Below are 26,830 nucleotides of genomic sequence, written 5' to 3'. Positions count from 1 at the left end.
CTCCGTGGAAAATGCTGCCACAGCCACCCAGACACGGCATCTGCTTCCATCTGCCCTGTGCAGTTACCCCTCATGACCAAGGGATACCTCCCTGTGAGGAATACACTCATTTATTCCAGCCTTTGGGATCCCTGTGCCAAGGGAAAGGGCAGGCTGTGGGGAAATGCAGACAGTCCTCCTGGCAGTGCTCCCCTTGGTGTGTTATCCACTTCATTCTTACATTAAATCCAAAACACAGCACTGCTCCAGCTAGAAAAAACTAACTCTATCCCAGACAAAACCAGGTCCACATCCACTCCTTATTCCGTATCTTTTACATCATGCCAGGTCCCACATCCCACGTTTTCCAATGCCTCGTTGCCTTTCCTGTCCTACATACACACACAGGTATCATTCCCAGCTGAAACCAGGACACTGGGGCACATATAAAATTTAACATGGCTTAGAGAAGGAGTAAAAAAAAGACAAATCAAGCAAAGATTCATTCCACCTTCCCAAAGGGCTTCCCCAGGCTCCAGTCTAGACACGAGTCAGGACTTGCAGCTCTCAGCTGTTTGAAATGCTGTCAGTGTCAGCAAAGTCAGAGTCCTCTGGGTGTCAGCTGGAAGAGCTCCTGGCTCAAATCCTGCCCCAGCTCCAAGATCCCCCAGCAGCCCCTGTGTCACAGTCAAGGGTTTGCTGCACATTCTGTACCCCTCAGCAAGTGATCAGAGCAAGGAATGAGCTCACCCAACCCTGCTGCCTCCACCTTGTGTGACTTTAGTGCTGAGGTAACTGGAGCTGGGCACATCTTGCCAAAGAGTGTCTGGAAAAGTTCATCCAGGTTCCCAAGCTGGGATTCCTGCCCACCCCCTGATGGCATTTGCTGATGGCAGAGCTGTAGGGCTAAAAGAGGCACCTCCTCAGTGTGTGGGGCCAGCCACACACATCCTTCAGCTTCTTTTATGCAAAGCAGGGCTGTTCTTTTATTTCTTGAAGTAATTATGGCCATGATAGTGCTGGTTCTCAAATAACTGCTGCAGAAACACGAGTCTCACCTCCTCCGACTGCAGCTGGCACGAAATGCTGTGTGTGAGCCCAGTGCTGGCTGCCCACGAGGGTCTGAGCAGCCTGGGGTGGGTTCCCCAATTCCTGCTTGTCCCAGTGGACACACAAACATTCTAAGAGTGAACATTTTGACAGGGTCTGCCCACCCAGAGCCATCAGCTACTGGTATTTCAGCACCTCAGTGTGAGTGAATCAAGAACACACAGGACTCGGGGACTCCTTTGCTTCCACCCATTTGGCTCTCAGCACTGACGTTCACAGGAACACGGGAAATCCAGAGGATGTCCCCGCAGAAAATTAGAGTTCTGGCTCCTTCTAAAGCCCATGTGGGCACGCATGGAGGCACCAGCCACAGTGCAGTCCTACCAGAAGTCCAGAGCACGAGGGCTGGAAATCGAATTTGAAGCAAGACAGACATTGATATGGGAGCACAAGTCCTGCTGAGGCCATTCCAGAGGGAAAAGGGGGATGCATCCAAGCAGCTTGTCCTGCTGGAGCATCTCCCTGCTGGAGCATCTCAGCTCCTGGGAAGGGCCGGAGCTCTGCCTTGCTGCTACAAAGAGTGAGGAGAGGTGGTCCAAGTGCCGCACCAGGGTGGAGTTCACATCAGCCACAGCCTCCTCCTCGCCCACAGCACAGCCCAGGGATGTGCAGCCCCATCACCCTCAGCCCTTTCCCACCACGAGGAATCTAAAGAGGCTGGAAGTGCATGGAAGCACCCCTCAGATGAGATCATACTTTGGTTCTGATGCTCTTTGAAGCTGATTTCTGCCTCCTTAATCCTCTTGACAGTTCACAGAGATAATCTAAAAGTGAGAAGCAGAACTGCAGGGCCAGGGTGACAGCTCTGGGCTTTGGCTCGCTTTTCTCGAGATATTACCAGTGGGAACAGAGTTGGAGCTGCATTTCTCCTTCCTTTCAGGCTGCAGACAGCTGCACTTGCTGCCAGAGCCTGGGCCAGCTGAGATAGGCAGCAGCTGAGCTGTCTGCCAGGCAGATAAAGTGGCTGTCCCTGTCCCACAGCAGCGCTGGGAGGGCTTGGCTGCACATCCCAGCTCAGCGTCAGAGCACACGGAACACAGGCTGTGCCCTGTGCAGCACCCTCACTGCTGTCCCTCAGGGAATAAGGGCCAGATCCAAGGGAAATCGAGATGCTTTTAGCTCTGATTCAAGGCATTATCTTCAAATCATATCCTAAAGGGTCTCACTTTAAAGCAGACAAGCCTTGGAGGAGCAGCAGAAGTTCCTGGCACCGTCAGTGACAGCTCCTGACAGCCCAGCAGGAAGAGGAGCCAATCCTTCCTCATGGATCAAGAATTTCTAAATGGAAGTCCAAAGGCCAAAATCACCCACACTTCCCCCACTGCTTCCTTCCTGGTTTTTATCCACTCAGTAGCTGCTAATTGCTGAGCCTTCCCCAGGGTGGGAGATCTGTTCTTAATAAAGCTGGGGAATATTTTCTACAAAGTCAAAGCCTGCTTAAAATCTGGTGGGAGGAGTCAGAATTTATAAATTCTCCTGCTGCTTGAAACATAATTCCAGACAAAGCATGGAGGCCTCCTTTTCTATGGTGTTTTGTTGGGATTTTTCAAAAGAAATCTTTCCATTTTGCCTTTATTTGCTTGGCAGCGAGAAGCATTTTGCTTCTATCATTTTTGAAGTAACACTTTTTAGAGTAATATTTTTTTCCTCTACAAATATTCCTGTGTTTCTAACAGTAATCTCCAGGGGAAGAATGCATTTCATTTGACCAAAACAGAATGCTTCATGTTGACTCAGATTGGCTTCTGGGGGATTTGCAGTCACTTTTGTTTTGCCTGAAGAGAAAATATTCTGCTTTCTGTTTAATCTAAACATTCCACCACCAATTCTTTTCATTGGCCTGCCAAACGGAAAGGTCTTTCATTTTCAAAGATCCAGATTCAAAACAAGTGCCTTTATAGCAGTTACTCCTGTACCTAGAGGCAGCTTTGATGGGTCACCAGGGGGAATTCAGCAGACCAGGCTGTTTCCTTGTGAATCTTTCCAAAATGCTCTGCCCGAAGTGTCGCTGCACTGCTAATGCTGCTATTACTGTAAAGAACAGGTTATAAACCTCTTCTCGCTGCTTTTGACCTTGATGAAGACGAACTTCATGGGGATTATGTCAAAACGTGAACTTAAAGAACCTGTGAAACTCTGCCCAGGCTCCCCAGCTTAGGCATGGCCGAGTGAAGAAAATAAACGGCGAGGGCGAGAGAATTATCCTTAGCTGGAACAAAGTGAGAGGCAAAATGAGACTGTGCAGGAATTTCACGGCCAGGAACAGCCGTGAATGACTGTCCTCAAAGGCCATTTAGTGCTCATCGTGCTCCTGGGCTGACAGCACCCGGAGGGACAGGCGATGTCAACTCCGGGGCCTTGGATGGGAGACAAATACCACGAGACAAATTGCTGTCACGGTGCAGGAATGAAAAGCACCCAAAATCCTGTATAAAATCCTCTGTGTGTGTGTGGCAGGAGGAGGTTTCAGCGGCACAGGCAGGGGGTACAGTGCTGGGAAGTAGAAATGTAGGAGAGATTGAATCTGCAACATGCTGAGTGCGGTGCTGAGGGGTTTGAGCCCCTCAGCTTCAGGCAGGATGGGGCTGTGATGCCTCTGAGAAGGGGATTCAAGTGGAGAGCCCCTGGAGAGAGGCCCCTGTTCTGCAGGTGACACTGAACAAAGAGCAGGTGTCACAGGGAGTCCTGTGTGTGTCCCGGACCCGCGTCCTGGAGCTTTGTCCTGCTGCCACCGCGGAGGCGTGAGGGGACGGCTGAGATTGCCCAGCCGAGCTGGAAGGACCCTCCCAAAGCTCCTCTCGAGCAGCAACTGATCTCCTGGACACAACGGGCATCTAAACATGAAGGGCTTCACTGTCTGGAGGAAAATAATGTTCTTGTAGACACTTGACCTTTGAGTTGCTTTTGTGTGTTCCGTGCCTCATTCCCGGCCTGGCTGTCCCTGGTGTTGGACAGTCCCTTCCCTTCTCCATCCTGCTGCCACGGCTTCCTTGGCTGAGCTGTTTGTGTTCCCTCCTGAGCCCTGCTGGGTAAAAAACAACACCCTGGCCTGCCTGAGCTTCCTGCAAACTTCCACTGACCTGGGAGCCAGACATCCAGTCTGAGACCCAGGGGAAGGGGCCTTTCCCTCGCCTCCACGTTGGGGCTGCAGCTGATAAGTCCCCAGCGTGCTTCAGCTCTTGTCTTTCCTCACATATAACGAGCTTTGCAGCCCACAGTAAATCATTCTTTTAAATTATCCTCTGGGAATTGCTGGGTGTTTCTTTCTGGGTGAGATTCATAGGGCATTTCACCTTCCCAGCCTGGGAGGAACAGATGTGCCAAGCTACAGGGAAATACTCTGCTTTCATAAAGGGTTTCTTTGCTGAGAAATTCTCCCTGAGTTCAGTGCTGGTGACTGTGGAGAGGACAACACCAGCATTTCCCATGCCACAGCTCTCCAGATTGCAACACTTGAGTGCAACTGATTTACACCACCTGGAACTGGAGATCTTCCTCGAGGCTGAGGTTATCATTTTGAAGGAAAAGTGACCCAGTCCCTTTTGTTTCAAGAAGTTCTGTCTCTGAGAGAGTTTTTTACAAGGAGTTAACAGATTGCTGGTGGACTAGAGGTGGTGAGCGTGTTTGTAAAGCTGGCAGTGACACTCCTGATGTTCCAGCAGATCATTTTTCCACGCCACCGTCAGTCTGAACTACCGAGGAGTTTCATGAAGGATCAGTTTTTTTGTCTGCACAAACCATAACAAAGGTATCAGCTGGCACTTGATTAGCTCAGAACTTATTCTTTGTCATTCTGTTAAGCCCCAAAGCTGAGCCACTTTATATTTGCTTATCTAAGTGAGCAGTCCAGCTGCCTGGAAAGTGCTGGAAAGCCTCTCCTTCCCTATGACACTGCCTTGCTCCTGCTTAGGAGGGGGCTTGGAGCAGCTGGAGCTGGAGCAGGAGCAGGACACAACAGGTTTGAGCTCTTCTCCATGTCCTGAGGCTCTCTAGTGCTTGATGACTGAGATCCTTGAGGCTGTCCCATCCCTGGAAGTGCCCAAGGCCAGGTTGGATGGAGCTTGGAGCACCCTGGGATAGTGGGAGGAGTCCCTGCCCATGGCAGGGGTGGCACTGGGTGAGCTTTAAGGTTCCAGCCCAAACCATTCTGGGATTCTATGGGATTGTTTTTTTCCTTTTGCACAGAGTTCCACAGTTAGGGAGGAAAACAAAGCCTCCCTGACCTCAGGGACATACCCAGGTGCTTGACCTTCCCCTGCAGCTGCCTGGCCCTGTCACTGCAGGGTCACTGTTCCCTCATGGCCAAAGCACAGCCCTCACCTCCTGGCTGAGCTCTCATGTCAAACCTGTAGCAGGGCAGCCCTACAAGCAGCATTCTCACACCAGGAGCTAAAATCACAGAATATTCCCGGTTGGAAGGGACCCCCAAGGATCATCGAGTCCAGCTCTTAAGTGAATGGCCCATACTGGGATCAATACCACAACCTTGGCTTTATTAGCACCCTGCTCTGACCAACTGTGCCAATCCCAGTGGAATCCCAGTGGCTCCCACAGGTATCCACCCCCAGGTATCCCACCCCCAGGTATCTCACCCCCAGATATCCCCCTTGGGTATAAACTGGACAGAGCAGTGAGATAACACAGATCACTGAGATAACACAAAGCCCAGAGATAACACAAATCACAGCCATCTGCTCTAGGACACCCCACAGGCTTAGCAAAGAGGAGAACCCATAAAATAGAAAACCTTTTTCTCTTTTTTTTTCATAACACAGTGAGAATGATGCCCAGGAGACCCAACACCCACGAGTGATTAACAATCAATGCAGCTGAAGCCATCCTTTCCTTTTCCCAAGCTTTATCACCCAGAAACTGCCCCTTGCTGCTGTTAAGTGCACGGTGATTTTAAGATACCATGGAGATTTCAAATAGTGATGGTAGAAGGCCAGATTTATCTCTTTTGGCTTCCAATTCAGATTGTAGCTTATCTGGGATAGTTTATCTGCAGCCCCTGGTTGGACACATGGCAGCTGAGGAGCAGGCTGCTATTAAAAATCAATTAGGACTGAAATACAGCTTCTGTCACACACCCTGTAAATCCCTGCTTCCCCTTAGGTGACTCAGTAGCACCACATCTGTCCTGTTTGCAGCTGGAAAAAGGTAGATTCATTTCAGGTCTCTTGTGAATCTGAAAATTTGGTAGAGATGGGTCTTGGAGTTCAGGAGAGAATGGGGTTTAAAAATTATTTCCCTGAACAGGAAATATTTTTGAGACATTTTACTCTGTTTTGACTAAGATGAATCAATCATTGCACAGTTCAATATTTTCCTGCATTTTAGGATTACTTCCTATTTTCTTAGCTGCCTTCTTTTGATTTATGTTACTCCTTAAACAAATAGTGCTATTCTGAAATTCTTTCTAAAAATACTGGCAGAAATAGTTTTAAATTCAGTGCTTCCATCTTTTCAGTCAAAATTTGCTCCTGAATTGTGAATAGTTTGGTATCAGGAAGATTTTTTCCCAGCAAATTTCTTCTTGGCCTATACTCTTTTCCATCCAGCCTATACCTTTGTCCATCCCCCCTCATGTGGCACATTCCTTGTTCTCTCCTTTTCTCCACAGGACAAGAAATAATTGTGATTACATTTCCCCTGACACATTTTTGCCCTTTGTTGCAAATACACAGAAATCTATTTTCTCTGCTTTTTCCTATCACAAATAACCCAAGGATCTTCTTTTAATTATCCAGTGTCTTTTTTTAAAGTAGAATAAAAACAAAAATATTGTTACATTTGATACCTCCCAGCGTGGTTCAGCTGGAGAGCAAGACTGCAGAGGGATTAAGCAGCTCAGGGACAAACACTAAACACATTTTCATAATGTGACTCAACAGGAGAATTTAGCATTTTTGGGAAAGTGCACGACACGCTGGACGGAGTATAAGTATTTCCTATTTGTTTTGGGGCTTGGACCAAGCTACAAAGTTGTGGTTCAAAGATCAGGTTTCTCAGCTCAAGGCTTGATTAGAACCAGGGCCTGCCTGACCAGAAAGTTCAGATGTGTATCTGAAACTTCCTAAATGTGGGGAGATTAGAGACCCAATGTTTTAATTCTAATTAATCTCTCTCACATAACGTTTCCTGCAATGCCCTTGCTCCAAAGCACAGCCAGAATAAACCACTGGTGTGGAGGAAAAGCCAGCATGGAAAGACAGTGCTAGAAATTAGAGGAGTCATCCAGATTTGGGGTTTTTATCTGCCTCACGTTCAGTGCTCCTGCTCAGCCCCTCATCCCAGCTCCCCACACGAATCCCACATCTCTGGTCCTTGCACAGTGCCCCGAATGCCTTTGTAAAACACCATCATCCCCCTCACACGTGGCCTTTCTGACACACACACAGCCCCAACCAACATCTGCTCTCCCCCTGATGGAGCCCATGGTACATTTTATCTGCTAAGGAAAAAGTTTCCAGTTTTAGAGCTAAAATGAAGCTTCAAACCCCACAAAAGGCAGCAGGGCCACTCTGCTGTGTCCATCTGTGCCTTGGTGTGTTTGGGGCTGAAGCTGGGGTGGGCTGTGGAGAAAAGGAGCTCCAGCTCTGCACTGAGCTGATTCTCTGAGGTTAATTCCAGGTGACAGCACTTGGGTATTTCCATGGCATTCCTTAAGCAAAGGCTGTGGTCATCAGTCAAGAAATGCACATTGATATCCCCAGATGAAGGACAGGAAGGCTCCCAAGGCCCAGGTGTATCTTGGCATCTTGAGTTGGTAATCCATGAAGTTTTTCATGTGTCTGCACACAAATGTGCCATTCTGGGCAATTTCTGGATGAGCGTGGGGCTCAATCCAAGGAATTGGTCACTGGCCCTAATCCCTGTGCGACAGTGGTACTTGCACACAAGCAGGAGGTCACTGGATGTCCTGACTCCAAGGGAGCTCAGTGCTCACTCTGCAGTGCCCTTCCAAATCCACGTTCTTTTCCCTGCAGATTACAGGAATCCATTTGTGGAGATGCACTCGGAGCACCCTGAAATCATCTACATTGTAGATGAGAAGAAAACAGTGGTTGTCCCCTGCCGGGTCACCTCTCCAGACATCAGACCCAAGCTCACCCAGGTAAGACGTGGCTTCAGAGAAACTCGGTTCAAGGTCTGGGCTGCCAACACAGTGGGGAAAAACACGGATTAAGATGTATAAACCTGGGTAAATCCAATAAAAAATAGCAAAGACACTGAAAATCCAGAAACATGAACCTGTTCTTGCAGTGTGTTACTGTTGAACTGGGTACAAAGATTTTTGGGGGTTAGGCTGAGTTTATCACATATTTTTCTCGTGTTGTGGCTTGATGTTCCTCCATCAATTGGCAGCGGTAGATGACAAAGCACTATTTTCCTTCAAAATTCTTTGTGTAACACCTGGCCCTCTGAAAGCTTCTCTCCTTTATACCTTGAACCTCCTCAGAACAGTTGCCCATTTTTGCTTCATTTCATCAATTCAAACCAAGTTTCAGCCCTGGGAATAGACAGCTCCAGCATCCATCCCTTTGGCAGCAGTCACACCTGAATGTCAAGGTTACAGCACGGTCTGTGCAGGCCAAGGCTGTTTGGGATAATAAAAATGGAAATTTAAGGTCTGGGCCCTGATCAGTCAATGGATTCACTCATTTAAAGGGCTTCAGAACTGCTCTCCAGAGTAGCCTGTCACGGAGTGAACAACAGGACAGAGGTCTCCTGGCTCCAGTCCTGCATTTTACATCAGGAATTCTGTGCCTTTCCATTCCCCTGCCAGGCTGACAGCTCGGGAAATCCTAATAGGGATGGGAGCTCATCCTGTGCCCCTCTTCCAGCCTGTTCTGGAGGGGCTGTGAGGGATGAGGCTGCCCTGGACATGGCAGAGAGGGGTCTGAGCACCTCTGCTCCTCGTGGCAGTTCCATGCCTTGGATGTCCCCTTCCCCTGGGAGGCAGCACAGGGAATGACAGGGCCTGGGACAGTGCTCCAGCTCCTGCTGGGACCCCTGGCACATTCCCAGTAGAGGTGCAGGGGGACAGCAGGGGCCTTATGGCTTTGGAGATCTCTGTTTTTAGATCCTGTCAGCAGGGATTAAAGGGGGGAACAAGGCTCCTCTCCAGTTCTCACTTTAGGCTGGATAAGTGTTATCACCTTCCCTCCTTGGCTATAAAAATGAAACATCTCCATCTGATTTGAGCCTGCTTCCACCAAATTCATGGCTGGAGCAGTGCTGCTGACCCTGGCAACCATCACGTGAGCCTCAGGCTGGCCTTGGAATTCCCATCTCCACGTTTATTCCCTTATTGATGGGCAGCCCTGCTCTTCCTTCTTCCCAGCTAAATTCCCGGTCATTTCTCCAAACACAAACTGCAGCCTCGCTGCTGGAATGAAATCTCCCACTAATTCTCTCCCACAAAAAGTCACTCCCAGAAGATTTCCCCATCCGAGCAGCTGGAGCACAGGGCAGGGAGGCAGAGGTTGGGCACAGCTCCCAAAGGAGCGCTCAGGGCCGGGAGCCGCTGGGACCTCGCGCCTCGGGAAGCTCCGGGATCCAGCCGCGGATGGCACCGCTGGCTTGGCCCTGGCTGGGAATTCCACAGCGCCAAGGTGGCGGCTTCCCGTGCCGGGAGGAAGCGGGGTGGGAGAGGGGCGGAGGTGAGCACGGGGGAGGAGAGGTGAGCGAGGCCGTCGGACAAATTTAGAACATCCTCTCCTTCCAAATTCAATCTCCAGGAGACAACGCGCTTCAAAGGGAGGAAAGCCACTGTGATTTCCTTCGAGCAGCATTGACGCTTTCTTGTTTGATTGTTTAAATAGATATTTGTGAATATTTTATGAAGACATTTAATCTGTGTGTGGTGTTGAAAAGGGCCTCCTGAGCAGGGTTATTTTTTCTTCCCCCCTCCCCCAGCCATTGGGGAGCAGAGCTGCCAAACCCTGAAGTTCAGCTTTATCACGTTTTATTATTCTTGTGGAAAATGGACTCTTTGCCACCGTAAATTAAGTTCCTTATGTTACCATTATACTTTAAAATCGTTGCACTCTCTTTAAACATGCACAGAGAAAGGTACCTCTCACTAATACCAAGCAGATCCCAGCCACCTCAATTTATCATCTTTGTTATTAAGAAATTCACGGTAAGACACACAACTCAGACTTTTAATTTTGCTTAATGTGATTTTAATTCGGGGCAAAAAAAGCTTTCTCAGTCTTGTCAGATCTGTTTAGTCACTGATCTGGTTCAGTGTGCATTTGCCACTTCCAGCTTTGACCTTCATGAGTGCTAAAGCATGATGAAGCCTCAGGTCTCAGATCTCTTTCTGCAATTTGCCTTATTTTTCCTCATGCTTCTAAACACAGATGCCACAGCTTGATTCTTTCAAAAGCATTTACAAGAAGCCCTGGCTCTGAGGGGAATGGGAATTCTCACTCCTTGTCTGTTCCCTTGCAGTACCCTTCTTCTGTAGAGATCAGCTTCAAGAGGATGGTGTGGGACCCCAGGAGAGGCTTTGTCATCCCCTCCCACTCCTTTGTGTACTCTGGGATCCTCACCTGCTCGGCCCACGTCAACGGCAGCGTCTTCAACTCCTACTACCTGGCCCAGAGACTGGGTGAGTGCCCAGGGACCACCACAGAGCCTCTGTTTCACAGGCAGCTCCTGCCTGGTACTCCTTGGTTAGCCTCAATTATATTTGATAGATCTCACTGGTCTGCATCTGCAGCAAGCCCGAGCTGGAACGCTAAAAGTAAACTCATTCTTCCTTTTTTTCTCTATTCAATAGAACTTGGATTGGAGCCACTCCTGGTTTTGAAAAATGACCAAGTGCTGAGGTGGTACAAAACAGGAGGGTTTTATTCAAACCCCACCAAGGCTTTGTTTGCTTGGATTGAGCTGTATTTACATTAAAACAACTGCTGGTTCAGGATAAACCAAACAGCAGCTTTCTTTTTGTTTCTGGTCATTAACCACGTGTGATCATCATATAAAAATCTCACTACACCGCTGATTCACATCTTTGCTTTTTCATAGATTTTCTCTTGGTGATTTACTACACCATTTCCCTTGGATTTACAGCTGAGCTTCAGCTCATAATTAAAATCTGAATGTGAAGCAACTAAACATTAAATTTTTGAGTGCTGGGCATTTATATGAAACCAATTAGAATTTATTTTTCTTTCGTTTTCCATGTATGTTCTTTATCTCCTCATTTATCTTCTATTTACTGGGAGTTCATTCCCATTAGCTCGTGGCATCCTTCTATACAATCAGCACTCAGCTTTGAACAACAGCCTTGTAAATTTGTGTGGCAGCCAACTAGAAGTCCTGTAAATCCCTCTCTTTCTCCTTTTTCTTCCCTTTCGGAGTAATTTTTTACTAAAATCAGGAATGCAGACCTACAAAACCTCTTAGGCCATCGCTCTGCAGCTCAGAAGGACCCAGGAAATCCTTTTCTCTCTTGGGTTACTGTCAGTGGTCTGGGGTGGTTTTGGTACTGGGCACAAAAAACACTGATGGAAGTTCAGAGCTGATGTATTTAAGGCATTGATAAATGTGCAAGAGCAAGATCTGGGGATCCCATTCAGGGGCTTGGGGATCCCATTCAGGGATTTGGGGTTCCCATTCAGGAAGGAAAGGGAGCTGGGCAGGAGAGGGCAGGAGAAACATGTCTGATGTCCAACAAAAGGGGATCCTCTCATGTTGAGGCCCTCGAAAGGATGAGTGATCTTTGGAAACTCTGTTCCGTGGAGCTCATGAGAAGGTTGGAGCCACGGCACATGGAAGAGCAGCCGTTCCTGACTGACTGTGTCCGTGGGATCAGGGATGAGCTGATGGATCCCACCCTGCACGGGGCTGGTGCAAGGAGTGCTGCTGTCACAGCTCTGCCTCTTCTATTGCAGAGGGCAGAATACAGAACCTGGCTCTGAGGGCAACCCCCAAAAAGCTGCTGGTTGGAGAAACTCTGCATCTGGAGTGCAAAGCAGAGACCTTCATCAACGGGCGCATCGAGTTCATCTGGACGTGTCCCCGTGGCAGAGTGAGTGGATGGAATTCCTGTATTCCCCCCTTCCCAAAACCCACAGGGCTGAGAAAACCTAATTATTATTTATTCTGAAATTACCCAACCATTTGTAAGCCTATAATTGATTGAATTTTGTGTCTGGATGAATCCAAAACTTCTCTGCCCTTCTTGAACCTGCAGATTAAACTGCAAACCTCAGGCTAAATAAACCCTTGTCAAGAAAAGCCAGGAATGTTTCCTTCTTTTTGGGAAGAAAAACTCCCTCATTCCTTCTGTCCTGGCTGTCTCATAGGGACAAATCTCAAGTGCAGGTTGTAACTTGTCAATCTCCCCATCTATTTTGGTATTTATGAAGTAGGAAAATGCAAAGGAAAACACAACTGAACCTGTGGAAATCATCTGCAAAGAATGAAATCTAAATTCTGAGTGTGGGGTCTTGAGCTTTCTGTGGATACAACACAAAACTGCCAAATCTGAAGTAGAAATAAGTCAGAGACTGAACATTTAAGGTTCCAAACCCTGTCACTTCTAAAAAAAAAAAAAAACAAAACAGAAGGGGATCATTTCCCAAATCAGTTAATTTATCTGAGATTCTACTAATTGGTCTGAGAATTAAAAAATTGGAGTTTTTTCTTTTTAGTTCAGCAAAATACACATTGCAAAGAAGCATCTAAGCCTCTTGGGAAGGTGTAAAATGTGATCCCTAAAATCTGTTTAATTTTGATTTGTTTCCTTAAAATAAAGAATGTCCGAGTTTGTTTTGGTGAGGAAACTACAGAAAACATAACACAGAATTTACAGAGGTGCAAGCAGTACAGTGTTACTGAATTTGGTTTCTTGAAGCCCATATGGTGGAAAAGAGTTGTTTTCCTATGAACTCTCCTTATATTTCTAACATTATAAATGTAAAACTTCTTGGCCAAATCTCCAGGAGGAAAAATCCTATCGAAAGCAATCATGCTGTCTAAAATTCTCCAGGAATTTGCATTGGCACTGGGCTGTCATAATAGATTATATTTCTGTCATAATATATTTCTTTTAGAAAGCAGGAGGTTTTTAATGCAGAAAAATTACTGACTGTGACCAAAATCAATTAAAAAACCCTCAAAACCAAAACCTCAGAGCACAGCTCTGACCCTGCAGCAGTTTTGCCCTGAGACCCTTGGGATTTGCTCCTGGAGAAGGGCTGGGATGCATCCCCTTATTTACCTGCCTGCCCAGATTTCAGTACAAAGTGCTGCATTTCCACTCTGTTTCTCTCTCTTATTAGAGTTGGTAATGAAACTTCACACAAGAGCTCTTCCTGCTGATTTGCCTTTTATATGATTTATTTCAGTGATGGAGAGATGTGATCATTTTGAGATGAATCGCTGCTTTTCTTTCCTGGCAGCCTTTGAATGGGTGAACACGAAAATCCACTTTCTGCTGCTTTCTAACCCTGTTTTTTGTGACTCCCAGCACCCTCACCCCAGAAGAGCGATGGACCAGAGTGATGTAGTGTACAAAGTCGGCAGCAGCCTGACAATTGAAAATGTCACCATGGAAGATGGGGGCCTGTACATCTGCAGGACATTCAATGCCACCAGGCTGGAGGCCAATGTCACTGTCACCGTGTATGGTGAGTGCTGCAGCCACGCCACGATGGACCAGGGACCAGGAGTGTTTGGCTTAAAGGAATTGAAATGGCATTAGGGAGAAATTCAATCAGTTAAAACATCTATTAATTATCGATAGCCTCTAATTAGTCAATGAGAGTCAGCTCCCATGTCTTCCAACAAGTTCAAGAGGTACATTTAGATGGGATATTGGGAAGGAGTGCCTCCCTGTGAGGGTGGGGAGGGGCTGGAATGGTTTTCCCAGAGCAGCTGGGGCTGCCCCTGGATCCCTGGCAGTGCCCAAGGCCAGGCTGGACACTGGGGCTGGGAGCAGCCTGGGACAGTGGGAGGTGTCCCTGCCCAGGGCAGGGGTGGCACTGGATGGGCTTTAAGGTCCCTTCCTGCCCAAACTGTTCTGGGATTCTGGGATGGCTGAGGGAGCTGAGCTGTTTGAAAAAGCTGGCATTGACTGTGGTTGCTGAGGCCCTGGAAAATCCATCCTGCTGGCTCCACATGGACAAGAGATGCCCCAGGCATTCTCCACAGCGATCCAGGGGCAATGCTGGTGCATATCCTCTGCTTTCCACGTGAATTCCTTCATGTGGGAACAGCCCCTCCTGGCTGAGGCTGGGCTGCACGGGGGATCTGAGGGAACAGCCGGATCCATTCGGTTCTCTGCAGCTCTGCAGGTCTGTACTGGAAAAAATCTCGTGTGGGAACAGAGTAATTCACAGGTGTGAGCTCTGTCCTGTGGCAGAGCTGCCATTCCAAATGTCCCTGCTCATTTCTCTTCCCAGAAAAACCCTACATCACGGTCTCACCCAAGAAAGGGCCTTACTACGAGATTACCTCAGGACACAAGTCCCTGAAGCTGGCTGCCAAGGTGGACGCCTTTCCTCGGCCGACTGTCACCTGGTGAGTACCCCATCAACAGCAGGAACGCCTGGCCTCCTTTAGGGATCCTGTCTGGAATAGATCACCCCTGTTCCTGGCCATACAGACCAGAGATGGGAGCTGGGAATGCCCCGAGCTGTGCCTCTGCTCTGGGCTACCTGAGCTCTGGCAGGCTGGGCAAGCCAGCCCTCATTCCCAGGCTATTTTCCTCTCTTAGCCATGCAAGAGAGGTCCCTCCAGGAAAAATGTGTGTTTCACTTTCCCTGGGCACAGAATTGTTTGGGAGATCCAAGGAGAAAGCTCTCGGGGAAGGGGTGCCTGTTCACCCCCAGCAGTGCCGGTCAGTCTGTGAGGGGGCAGGGGATAAGAGAAAAAGGACAGATTTTTAACAGAAGAAATTGTTTCTCTCCAGAACTTTTAAACAATGTCCTCCAATCCTGTGCCAGCAGATCCTTGCAGACAGTGCAGTGAATCCTCCTGAGCAAACTAAAGGCTCCACCAGGATTGCAGTGGATTTGCTAAACAGCAGCTCCATTTGAGTCTCTCTTTACCCTTTCATCACTTGGCCTCTCTCCTGCTCCATTTTTAACAATCCCATCCAGTGCCTTTTACATCTTTACCTGCATCAAATCCAGCGGGTGCCTGTCCTGGCAGAGAAGGTGGCATTTCCCTGGAGCACCTGTCCTTGGCCAGCTGAGAGCCTGGCAGGCAGCAAAGGCTTGCTCAGGGCTGGTCTTGCTGCATTTTATTAGCAGTGAAATAACATGAAATCCTCTAATTTCAGTGGAGTCAGTGCCAGGAGGTCTTTTTAATTGCTGCTGTTATTTAGGGATGGGGATGTTTTGGGAGCTGAAGTGGGGACCGACCCCTTCTCCCTGCCAAGCCTTTGTTCCTGGGCTCAGCATGGAGCTCTTTGGTGGCTGCCTGGGACCACCAGAGCTGCCTTCCCTCAGAGCCCCAGCTGTTGATGTTGGAGGTCTCTCAGGATGGTTGTTTTTACGACTGCAAAGGAAGTTTCCAGCATCCTCAGGCAGTGGGAGATGCCCAGTATCCTTCCACCAAGCCTAAAGCTCTGTGTGTGGCAAAGGCTGGCCTAATTCCTAACCATAAACCTGCGTGTGGGGTTAGCAGTGGAGAGGAGCCTCTCGTGCAGATGCTGCTCTCCTGCCCTGAGGGAATATTCCAGGCTGGGAATTCCTCACTGGCCTCCCTATGGACCAACCTTGTCCAGGTCACAGTTTAACTTTTCCGGAAAGACTCACACAGACATCCTGAGAGACAATTCTGCTGAATTAATCTCTTCCTTTAAAACTGAGGACACACATTTTGCTAATCCATGTTTTCCACACTTGGTGTTGCCCATCCAGCTTCATCTGGGGGCATTTAGATCACAGTTGAGCCTGTGAGAGGCTCTGTTCACTCAGACCCAATAAAACACCTTTCCTGTGTGGAATGAATCCATCCCACAGCACTGCAGATGTGAATCAGTTCTGGTGTGGATGGATAACAGGAATAAATATCCAACCCAAGCAGTGATTCTAGACCTGCATTTCCCTTGCTGGGATGACTCTTTATCCCCCCTCAAGTGGGTGACAGGGTTTCTGAGGGATGACAGGAACATGATGAGCCTTGATGGAACTTCCCAAACAGGTACAAGGATGGCAAACTGATCAAGGACAACCACACCTGCTACGAGCCAGATCCACTGAAATACAGACTGGGAATACGAGATGTGAGGCCAAGACACGCTGGGAACTACACCATCGTCCTGAGCAACCCCAAATATGGCCTCTACAAGAACCTCACCATGCAGCTGGTGGTGACAGGTAAGGATTGGGTTATTTATCCTATTTTGTGTGATCCTATTGTGCCAGGCAGCAGGAATGGGTGACATTTCCTGGTGTTGAGCTGATAAGAGCTGAGGCAGCACTGCACAGAGATCACCACCTCCCTCAGGAACCACTGAACCCCTCATTTCAGCTGCTCTGAGGAGTCAGTGTGACGCTGGGTCATTAAAGTCCCTTCCCCTGGGACACTGCACCGAGTGCTGGGACAGTGGCACCACACAGAGAGGTGGAAATGCCTGGAAAGGGCACAAACTTCACATTTTTATAGGAGTTTAGGAGGATATCGAGTGGAGAGGTCTTTAGAACCAGGGGCAGAGTTTCCCAAGAGAAGGGCTGGAAGTTTTATCCCTTGGGATAAAGCTTGGGCAAAGCACTGGAGAACATCTGCTGGGACAGGAAGGGTCCCAGTGGGGCTGACGGAAGGAACTGGAGAAGCTGCCCTGGCTTTTATGTCTGTCCATCATCCTGCTCCAGATCCACCTTCCAAATCTGTAGTTGCTGTTCTGTCACTTCTCTGCTGGCAGCATTTGAGGGACAGGTTCATTTTCAGGGGAATTTGGAGAAAACTGCGGTGTGCACTGAAGAGGGTTCACTTGCCATAGAGGGAAAATAGATGTTGGAATGCCATTTATCAACCTCCCTTGCTGGGCTAATGCAGGACAGAGCCACATTGTCTCTTTGCACATCCACTGCCTGTTTCAATCCATTGAATTTGGCAACAGAGATTGAATTATGAGGCCAAGTAGGAGTTCAGCAAAAGTTAGCTCTGCTTTCCCTTTGTATTTTCCACTTGGGCAGTCTGTAGTTATTGAGACAGGTTTGCTCTCTTTTCTGTGGTGAATTCATCTCTCCTTACCCTCTTTACACCTAAAAATATTCTCAATTGCCCAATTTTTATATACTTACGTATCATTGCCCCATGTCACTTCCAGCCATTGTGTTTTTCTCATTTCACCCTTCAGAAAGGAATAATGCCTAAAAAATGGAGAACTCGTCACTTAGGCATAGGTGGCCTATCAAAAATGGTAAATAAGACACGGTAGCTTAAAAAACCTGAAATAGGACATAAACTAATGTGTGATTTAGGAGAGGAGGGAGCCAAGAACATGCTCATGGTCAGGTCCTGCAGCTCAGCTGAGCAGAAGGAACGTGTTAAGCTGCATAATTTGTCCACTTGAGATTGTTTTTCCACACAATGGTTTTGCCTCTTCAGAGAACGGAAACGTTGAAAGGAAGAGAGAATTAAGAATGATAATAAACTATCTTGTCAAGGTAAATATTGGTGTTTGCGTGCACAAGGGAGCGTTTCCTTGAGGAGCCGCCGTTCCCCAAATAGGCAATCGAAAACAAACAGAGCCTTTTTCTATCAGCAAGATGCTATTTCAGGACTAAACCAGCCCAGCACAAGCTTTTCATGTCCATGGTGCGTCCAAGCTTGGGGCATCCCATCTCTCACACGGTGCTGCTCATCCTCAGCCTTTCCAGGGGTCAGCCCAGCAAAGGCTTCATCAGCAATTATTAATTATTTAATTGCAAACCCCCCCATTTCTCCAAGTCCAGCAGCTGCAGGAGTGTTCCCAACTGTCCTGTGGTGAAGCACAGGAAAAGCACGCAGCAAGTGCCCCTGTTCTGGTGACAGCAAGTCAGGGAATGAGTGCAGGCCAGGGAAACCCCTGCCCAGGGTGCCATGGGGGGAAGCTGGAGGCTGCAGGCAGTGAGGGTTTGCTGGGCTGCAGCAGGACTGGCACACAGCACCCGGGGAATTCTGCCACCCCTGCCAGGCTCTTCCCTGCAGCACCACCCCAATGTGCTCTGTGCCAAGCACTCAGCCCAGGAGAGACTCGTTTCACTGAGATTCATGTGGGTAGAGCCCAAAAAGGACAAATTGGGCTCTTGAAGCTTCTCCAAACTGCCCTTTCTCTTGTGCTTCCCATCACAGGGCAGGGACAGCTTTTTCAGGAGCTGCTTTTTCAGACCTGGGCATCCTTTGCTTTCATTTCAAGTGCACCCTGGAGCTCCAAACTGAAAGCAGATTGGAATTTTGCCCTTAACCCTCCACAAATAACCTGGCACTTATCTGCAGCCATCATGACTGATATCTGGGTATCACACCTGAATAGCTTCAATTGCTTGGAGTTTCAGCAGACTCTGAGACAAGAGAAGGAGACCAAAACACACTTTGTAGCCCCTTTCTGCAGGGATTACCTGAAAGAACCCACCTCTGAGCTGGAGGTGTGATTAATGCCTCTGCTCAGAACCATAGGCAGCCTGCAATTACTGAAGCTGGGATTTGTACGCAGGGATTAGTGGAGTTGATGGAAAAATCCTCTTGGGCTTCCAGTGGACACAGTGGTTGGAGTATCAGTTTTGTGTCGTGGCTAAAAGGTGGAGCCTGCAGCAGTTCAGCACCTGATAAACCTCCTGCTGAGTAATAACCACGTACCTGAGAGTGAGGAGCAATTTCTGTGTGAATAACAGCACTGCTCCCCAAATCCAGGGCCAGCCTTTTATTTCAGAGGTGCATCTGCGAAAGGGAGTGAGTTCTGATCCACAGTGCTAAAGAGAAGAGAGGAAATCACATAAGCAGCCTTTGGCGTGAGGAGATAAATGTCATTTGAATGTTTTCTGTTGCTGCAAGGGGACACTGCAGTGCAGAAATGATCAGTAATCACACAGCCCCCTCTTCTGAGAGTCTCTTCACAACAATCCATCATTAATGTGCCACAGGTACTCAGCTGGCACTCAGCGTGCTGTGACGGAGCCATCAGCTGCATATTTGGGCTGGGTGGAGAGGAAGTTTGAAGTTAATATTGTTGTGAGTTGTTTTTCACAAACAAAGTATAAACAGCAGCAGGGCTCGACCCTCAAATTGCACTGTGCTAATTTTGGCAGTGTTTCACTCACTAATAATGGTGGCAGAGGAGAACCCTTTAAGCAGGATGAGAACAAGATCAGAACTCCCCTGCCTGAGCCCTGTGGGCAGTGTCTCTCCTGAGCTGCACTGCTCCAGGTTTCCTTGGACTCCTCTCCTGGGTGTTTAACTGGGAGCGATCCCAGAGTTCTGCCCCACTGCATGCACAGGGTGTGCCACTCCATGGGAAGGAGTAAAACATTAGGAGCTATTTCCCCCAAAGTTTGATTTGGCCACAAAACTGAGGAGTACCTGCAGAGGGATCAAGTGGAGAGGGAGCAAGATGGGCAAATAACTCCAGAGCTGCAGGGTGGGAACTGGGAGAACAAGGTCCAGCAAGGAGCTGCCTGGCCTGGAGGAGAATCGTGCTGCTATTCCAAAAATGCCTCTGTAAGAAGTGGCTTAGCTGTGCCTCTGGTCACCCCTGCTCCCACTGCAGCTGGAATTTAATCCTGCAGGAGCACATATCTCCGCATGGAGTCACCTTGGCTCATTGTAGGACTCAAGTCCCCAGGAGGTAGCTGATTGCATTTTCAAAACACTCCTTCTTTACATATTTACACATCAAACACTGTCCAAGAAGTGGCGGGTTGCTGTGGTTTTGTTTTGTTTGATTAAATTCTTACTGAGAAAAGCTTCAAGAAAATAATGTTCTGAAGAATTTGGAAGGGAGGGAGCAAGGAGAAGGAACAATCCTAGCAAACAGCTTAGCAAACAGCTGGTGGCTGAAAATCTGAGCCAGCCAAGCAGGAGAAATGTGGGAGAAAAGAGTTATTCCGGGCTGGAGTGCAAAGCGGTTTCAGAACAAAACATAAACAACCCCCTCAAATCTATTTCTGGGCAAGCAGACTGTGTTTCATCCTCACCCTTGTCCAAGTCATCTGCGTCCATCAGGGTTCCTGCTGAGCCCTTTCGGAGCAGCCAGCGTGCTCTGGCCACCACCTAGGGAGCGAGGAGTGTACTGAAGCACGACTTCATTCAGAAGTGGGATGAATAACCTCCTTCACCACTTTGCCTTTCTTGTTTGTCCCAAAGTTTCTCTCCTGTGCTCCCTCCAGGCTCTTCCAGCAAATATTGCTTTGGGCTCCAGCTGCTCCAGCCAACTGGAGTTACATTCCCTCCTAGAGTCCTTGATTCCCCAAGCTTGTGCTGTATCTGTAGGAAAAGCACGATTAAGTGGTGGAAATAACCTCCACCGTGGGCAGCAGAAACTCGGGCTCCTGTGAATTCCCCCTGTCCTGGGAAGGACTGGAATGAGAGTGGAGCATGGTACTGGTTACACCTCAATCTGTTCCCAGGCAGAAGCAGCTCCACAGCACTGAACGATGCACATTGCCCTACTCTGTAGTCAGGCCAGCTCTTCATATTCTGGTTTAAAAATCAAAGGCAATTCTGTGCCTGACCTTCCTTGGATTGCAAGGGATGAGTGGACATCAAAGGAGTCCCCAGTGATCTCCACAAAAGCCAAGAAGTATGTGGTGATCCATGAGAACAAAACCCCATCACCTCCCCAGAGCCTGAGCAGGGAGAGGGGAAGGAGCCTTGAGGATGAGGTTAATGCAGCTGGGCTCTGCCAGGGCCGAGGAAAAGAGCTCTGAGGGTGGGGGATCTCAGCTCCAGCCAGTGCAGGACAGAGGGGACATCCCACAGTCCCTTGTGTGTGGAAGGGTCACTGAAATCCCTGAGCTGAACACTGTGAGAAAGAAGAACTTCTTTGGATTCTTGGTGAAACCCGGCTGATGTTCAGGCTGGAGGACTGAGCCACACAAATGCTGTCCCTTCCCTCGCCTGCACGGCCCAGGGTCCTGCCAGGGCTTTCCTTTGTGGACCACATCCAGCTCCTGCCCAGCTCCTTGGAGGATGAGCCACTCAGGAAAAGTCAAAGCAGAAAATCGAATTTTCCACCTCCTGGGCCAGCCGAGCAAACTAGAAATCCCAAAATAAAACCCATCCAGCCTCTTTCAATGTGTTCCTCCCCAAATCCATGGCTTTGCTTTCCTCCTGGGTTCTGGGAGCAATGTCTGTAGCCCATGGATGCAGGATGCAGAGCTCCAATTCACACTTCCAGCCTCCGTTATCAGGCACAGGCAGGAGAGAAACAACTTTTTCTGGGGGATTGATGAAGGAAAAGAAGAATGCAGCAGCACAAGGAGGCTGCAGCGGCCCTCTCACGTACACTAATCATGAACAAATCCTGAAGAGTTTTCTCCCTGACATCATCCAAGCCCTGCACACTTGCAGCTCCCAGGAGAGCCCTTGATGAAAAAGTCAGATGAGCTATTTTCATTTCTCTGGAAGTAGCCAAAGCAATTTTAGGAAGGGGAAGGTGGGGCCCTGCTGGAGTTTGCCAGAAAGATCCGAAGCATTCAGCTCACATCTTTGCAGCAGCAATCTCTGTCTGACAGTCCCCAAAACCCAGAGTGAGGGAGGAAGAGGCAGCACTTGCTTCCCACACTGTCCCTCAGCCAACCTGCAGGTACATTAACTGAGTTTGGGAAAGCAGGCAAAGGGGACAGAGAGAAAAATCCCCGAAAATTGCTTGCTCTGCTTAAAATGAGCCATTCATCATCACTCATTTGCTTCTGAACTCTGTAAAAAAAATAAGACGGGGAGAAACAGATGAGAGAAACCCCTTTTTTGCCCCAAAGCTGCATTGGGGGTGAATGACAGCTCTGGGAGAGCACTGGAAAAGAGATTTCTTCCTGCTCTGGGAAGAGAGAGGCATGCAAAAGTGACACAGGTCAGGAAAACCCAAACCAAGCTGCACCATCATTTCAACACCAAAATTCCCTGTGGGGCAGGTCAAGTTCTCTGTGATTTCTCCTAATACCTGCTCCTCCAGGATCCAAGTGCCTGCTTCTCTCCCAGCCCTGGCATTCCCAGCCCATTCCAGAGGGTCACAGTGGAGCAGCTGGAGATTAGGCAGGGGCATAACCCTGACCCTAATCCTATTCCTGGCCGTGGTATTGACTCCCAGAGAGGTTTTGGCCACTCCTTTCAGCTGTTTCCTCACAGGTACCGTGGGGACAGGGCCGTGCACCCACCTGAGAGCAGCTGTGGGTGCAGGGTATGGGAAAAAACAGCAAACCAGCTACAACCAGCCCTAGAATAGCTCCCAGTCAAAATCACACAAGGCAGTGGTCAGTCTGAGACAAAACATGTGTTTTCAGGTAATTTCACTCAGTTTTTTCTTTTTTTTTTTCCTTTTAATGGAATGGAAAGAAATGAAATGTGAAGTGAACCCAGACAACTTTGTCATTTTTGGGTTTTACTTGGAGGGAAATTTCACCCTTTCCCAGTCCAAGCCTGCACTAGGAAGTTCCCTCTCTACCTTGCAGAATACTCACTTGTATTCCATTAAGTACTGTACAAACATCAGATGGAAGGCTCCCAAGTGCAAATATTTTTTTGGGTTTAGGGAAGCAGAAAAGATAAATAGAAAATAAGTTGCAACTCCATCAAGGGTTTTAATGAAGCCCCATGTCCAGCAAAGTATATAAAATTGAGACTAATGCTTCACTGGCCTCTGTATGTTGTTTTAATGATGTGCTTAATGTAAAAAGATTTTCTGAAGCCAGTTTGAATGGTAGTGGAGAAGGTGCATAAACAGCAGTTCAGTCAGAGGTCACTGAAGGGAAAGCAAAGTTTCTCTAAAAAAGGCAGAGAAACTTTCTCTGTGCTGTCCTCTATATTTGGATGCTCCTTTGGGTGACAGGTGTACAACCCCTCATGGCACCTGCAAGCAATTCAGGGAAAGAAGGGTCCTGCAGAGGGGTTCATGTCCTAATCCTTGTACAGATTATCTGCTCCTAATGCCACAAACTGGAGATAACAGCAGCGAGGAAGGTGAGATTTGCATAATGCTGATCAATTTGAAACCCACAGTAAGCAGAAGTGCTTTTTGATTGCATATCCCAGTGCAGCAGCAGCCAAGTCTTTAGTTATTCAGGTCAGCTCTCACAGCAGCAGTTGCACCCCTGCAAGGCGAGCTGGGGATACGATCACACTTTTCCAGCCAGAGAGGATGAAAAGCCATTTATTTGGATACATTTAAAGCCATCTGCACAGCCCGCCTTCCCCACACAGCCAGGGACCAGAAAGCTTTTAAGGTTTGTTTGGCTTCTGCTCGAGAAAGCTCAGCCTGGCGAGGGCCGTGGCCAAGGGCTGGGAGCAGAGGCTGGGGGGAGCAGGCAGCTCCCGGGGAGGAGAAGTGGGATAGGGAAGGAGGGAAGGAAGGGTGTGGAAGGAAGTGCTCTGGCAGTGCTTGCAGAGGGGTTTGTACCCACAGCCTGCCCCACGCTGGACATGAGCAGGGATAGGGGTTTGTGCATAACCCCTGTGCTGCTCAGCGAGCAAACGTGAAAGGGAGAGCAAAGCTCTGTCCGGAGGGGGGTGGAGAGAGTTACCTGAAACTCTGCTTGGTGCCCCCTTGATGCCTTTTCCTGGTCTTAAAATCAAGAGTCGTACATGGTTAGAAGGGGAAAAGGGATTTTACCTTGGTATTTATTTTAAGGATCCTTAGGTGCACACGTTCAGGTCATGCATCGAGATGCACCCCACCAAGTCTGCCCCCAAAGATCGGGTATAACCTTATAGGGGTTACTAATTAGCAGATCTATCAAAGATTCCCCAATGAGAGGCTCAAGTGAGCCCCCCTCCCCAAGGAACCTTCCCCTGGATGGTTCTATCTTGGTTTACAGAATGTGTTCTGGAGAGGACCTTGGGCTCTGAGGCACACTGATCCCCGGCTACGAAGCTTCTAAAATGTTGAGTCTCTCAGCTTGACAAACAAGTGCAAGAATCTAGGCAAAACCCTCAGTAACGCCAGGCTCTGGGCTCAAAAGCCCTCCACAGGCTGATGTGAGAGCTGGGGACACTGTGCAGGTGCCAGCCCTGAGAAACTGGTCTGAGCCAATCCAAAGGGCCAGGCCCACCACAGAAACCAGTTCTTGGCTTTCCATCACCTGTGGAAGTGCTGTAAATAGGGTTTGGCCCAGCAAGGGGAAGGGCAAAGCCTTCAGGGGTGAAATGGCCGTGGCAGGGGCCAGAGGGTTGGAAAGGTTTCACCCCCAGAAATGTCCCCCATAGGAGGACCCCACTTTTCCCCCACAAACCCGCAGTGCTCCAGGGCCAGCACCTTGCAGGGACAGGGGAGCACAGTGGGGTGTGGGAGGGCTCTGTCCCCATCGTGGACAGCTGAGCAGGGTCACCTGCAGGGTGACACCACCTCCGTCACCACCTCTGCAGGGGAAAGGCACAGACTCTTGGAAAAGCTGCTTCAGTCTCTGAACTCATGCCCACAATCAGCCACCACCTCGCTCTGTGTATTGTGAAAGAACACAGGGGAAGGCATTTCTAGCCAACCCCTCACACTTAAAAAAATAATTGCTTGATCATAAATAATGATTATTTCAATTGATGAATCATTTTGACTCATTTTAGGTCTCGAGTCATATTTAATGTGCCATAATTTTGGCATGAAGAATTCACTCCCCAGTCGTGCATATTCTTGTTAGAATTGGATCAAGTTAAATTAATATTTCTTTTTTAGGAGGAAAATTTAAATGACAGTCAACCAAGAATATAGAAAAATGTCCTGATATTAAAAGATTGTGATCAACCCTTGTCTCCCCATGCTCCTTCACATACACAAACACCAGTGCCCCTGCCCAAGTGTGTAAAGTTTTGTTTTTACAGCCCAAAACACAACACTTGAGTAACCTTTCACATAACACTTGTGTAACCTTTCACACAACATTTGTGTAACCTTTCACACTGAACTTCGAGTCTTTCTCCAAGTGAAAATCACACTTTTGAGGTCAGTCCAGGCATGTCAAACACAGGATTTGAGACTGAAAAGCGTCCGAGATAATAAAAAATGTGCTTCTCCCTCTGGGGAGAATTTACAGAATTATTTTTATGATCAGAAATAATTTATTAGTGGGAAATGAGAGGCCAGCTAAGGAAATTCACTGTTAGTCCCAATAGTTTGTCCTGTGAATTGCTCAGGAATCTCCAAGCACTTGGAATCCTACAGCTCAGCTCAGCGAGAGCCACACCAAACAGGGGCCAGCGTTTGGGTTCCTTAGGGGAAATGTTAATCAGGACCTACTGAAGCTCCTTCAAACAGCCAGTGTTTTATGACAGGATGGAATATGGCTGAACCTGCTCCAGTCAATGCTTCCATGGGGTGGAGAAGGAAATACTGATGTGTTTTCAGGCACTGGGGAGGTCAGAAGATCTTTCAGAGTCTGACCATGAGAAATGCCAAGTGAGAGTCCCACCAAGACCCGGGAGCAGCCTGGTCAGTCCTCTCTTAAGAGGGCTGGAAGGCAAAAAAAGATTATTTAAAAAAAAGGAGGGAAAGGGCTCAAGATTGATGAGGTGGGCAATAGCTCATATTTACATATCTGGGGCCTCCCTGACAGCAGAAAAAATAAGTTAACCCAAAAAATAGAAATCTAATCTACATTCACTTCCCAGCTTGTCAGAAGGCCTCGGTGCAGAGCAGCCTCTCTTGGCAGCACAGGGGTGTCCCATGGAGGGACCCCACCAATAAATCTGTTTGATTTCCTGTTATGAGAAGCAGACAAAGAGATAGGGCCAGGGATGGGCAGAGCTGTCTGCACAAGGGAAGAGCCTGTGCTTTCACCCCAAACCCAAACCCACCCTGTCCGAGGTTAGGAAAAGTTCACTTCACTTTGGGGCTTTTTTCCCGTTATTTCTCCTTTCCGTGCCTTCCCGTGGGAGCTGGAAGGAGACAGGACAAAGCGTTTCTTTCCTGCTGGCAACGAGCAGCCCTGAAAGTGTGACAAAAAGTTTGCTCTTGAGAGATTTCCAGTGCGAGGGTGTGATCTTGCAGCCCCTCCAGATGTGAGTAATGCCGTGACATTTTTAATGGGTGTGTGGTTGGTGAGAATTTCTTGGCATTTCTCTCCAAGTGTTTCCCCACACCACTCCTTCCTCGCTTTCCTGTCCCCTCCATCCAGTGCATGTTACACACACACAGAAAAGGAAAGATTTCAGATGAAAAAGGTGTTTTGTCCCAAAGCCCTGAGGACCTGGTGGCTGCCCTGCAGAGCAGCAGCTGCCTGATAAGGTTCCTCTCAGGAGCTGACATCAGCACTCCAATCCCCTTTTGCCCACAGTCCATGGACTGATCCCGATCCTGCAGTCCCTGCCCAAGAGTGTTCCATGGCATGAATTTTCCAGAAGTCTGGCAGGTCCACACCAACACTTGGAAGGGATTAGGATGAATGTGGTAGCATTGCAGTGTATTCTGTGAAATGCCACAACCAACACCCTTGTTTCTGTGGAGGAGTATTTTCAGAACTGCTGGGAATTTCCCCACAACACCAGCAGCCTCACTGGATCATCACTTCTCCCAGCAAAATGTTTCAAAACCTTTTATAGAAACATGACCATGGATGTAAATTTGCTCATTTGCATTTTTGTGGGGTTT

The 26,830-nt window shown here is 48.4% G+C and overlaps 1 protein-coding gene across 3 annotated transcripts in view; it reads left to right on the top strand.

Moving 5' to 3' along the window:
• The window catches only part of LOC116450804 (vascular endothelial growth factor receptor kdr-like), a 120,747-nt gene that overhangs the window by 38,971 nt on the left and 54,946 nt on the right, over window positions 1–26,830 (top strand). For all 3 annotated transcript variants that reach the window (XM_032123603.1, XM_032123604.1, XM_032123602.1), the window contains exons 4-9: window positions 8,079–8,206; window positions 10,552–10,711; window positions 12,000–12,136; window positions 13,580–13,739; window positions 14,514–14,631; window positions 16,261–16,436. In XM_032123603.1, coding sequence (XP_031979494.1) covers window positions 8,079–8,206; window positions 10,552–10,711; window positions 12,000–12,136; window positions 13,580–13,739; window positions 14,514–14,631; window positions 16,261–16,436 — 879 coding nt within the window. The remainder of the gene's footprint in view (window positions 1–8,078; window positions 8,207–10,551; window positions 10,712–11,999; window positions 12,137–13,579; window positions 13,740–14,513; window positions 14,632–16,260; window positions 16,437–26,830) is intronic.

The sequence above is a fragment of the Corvus moneduloides genome, chromosome 14 (assembly GCF_009650955.1).
Source record: "Corvus moneduloides isolate bCorMon1 chromosome 14, bCorMon1.pri, whole genome shotgun sequence".
NCBI lineage: Eukaryota > Metazoa > Chordata > Aves > Passeriformes > Corvidae > Corvus > Corvus moneduloides.
Note: the sequence above shows the minus strand (reverse complement) of the source record. Positions and strands in the feature narration are given on the sequence as shown.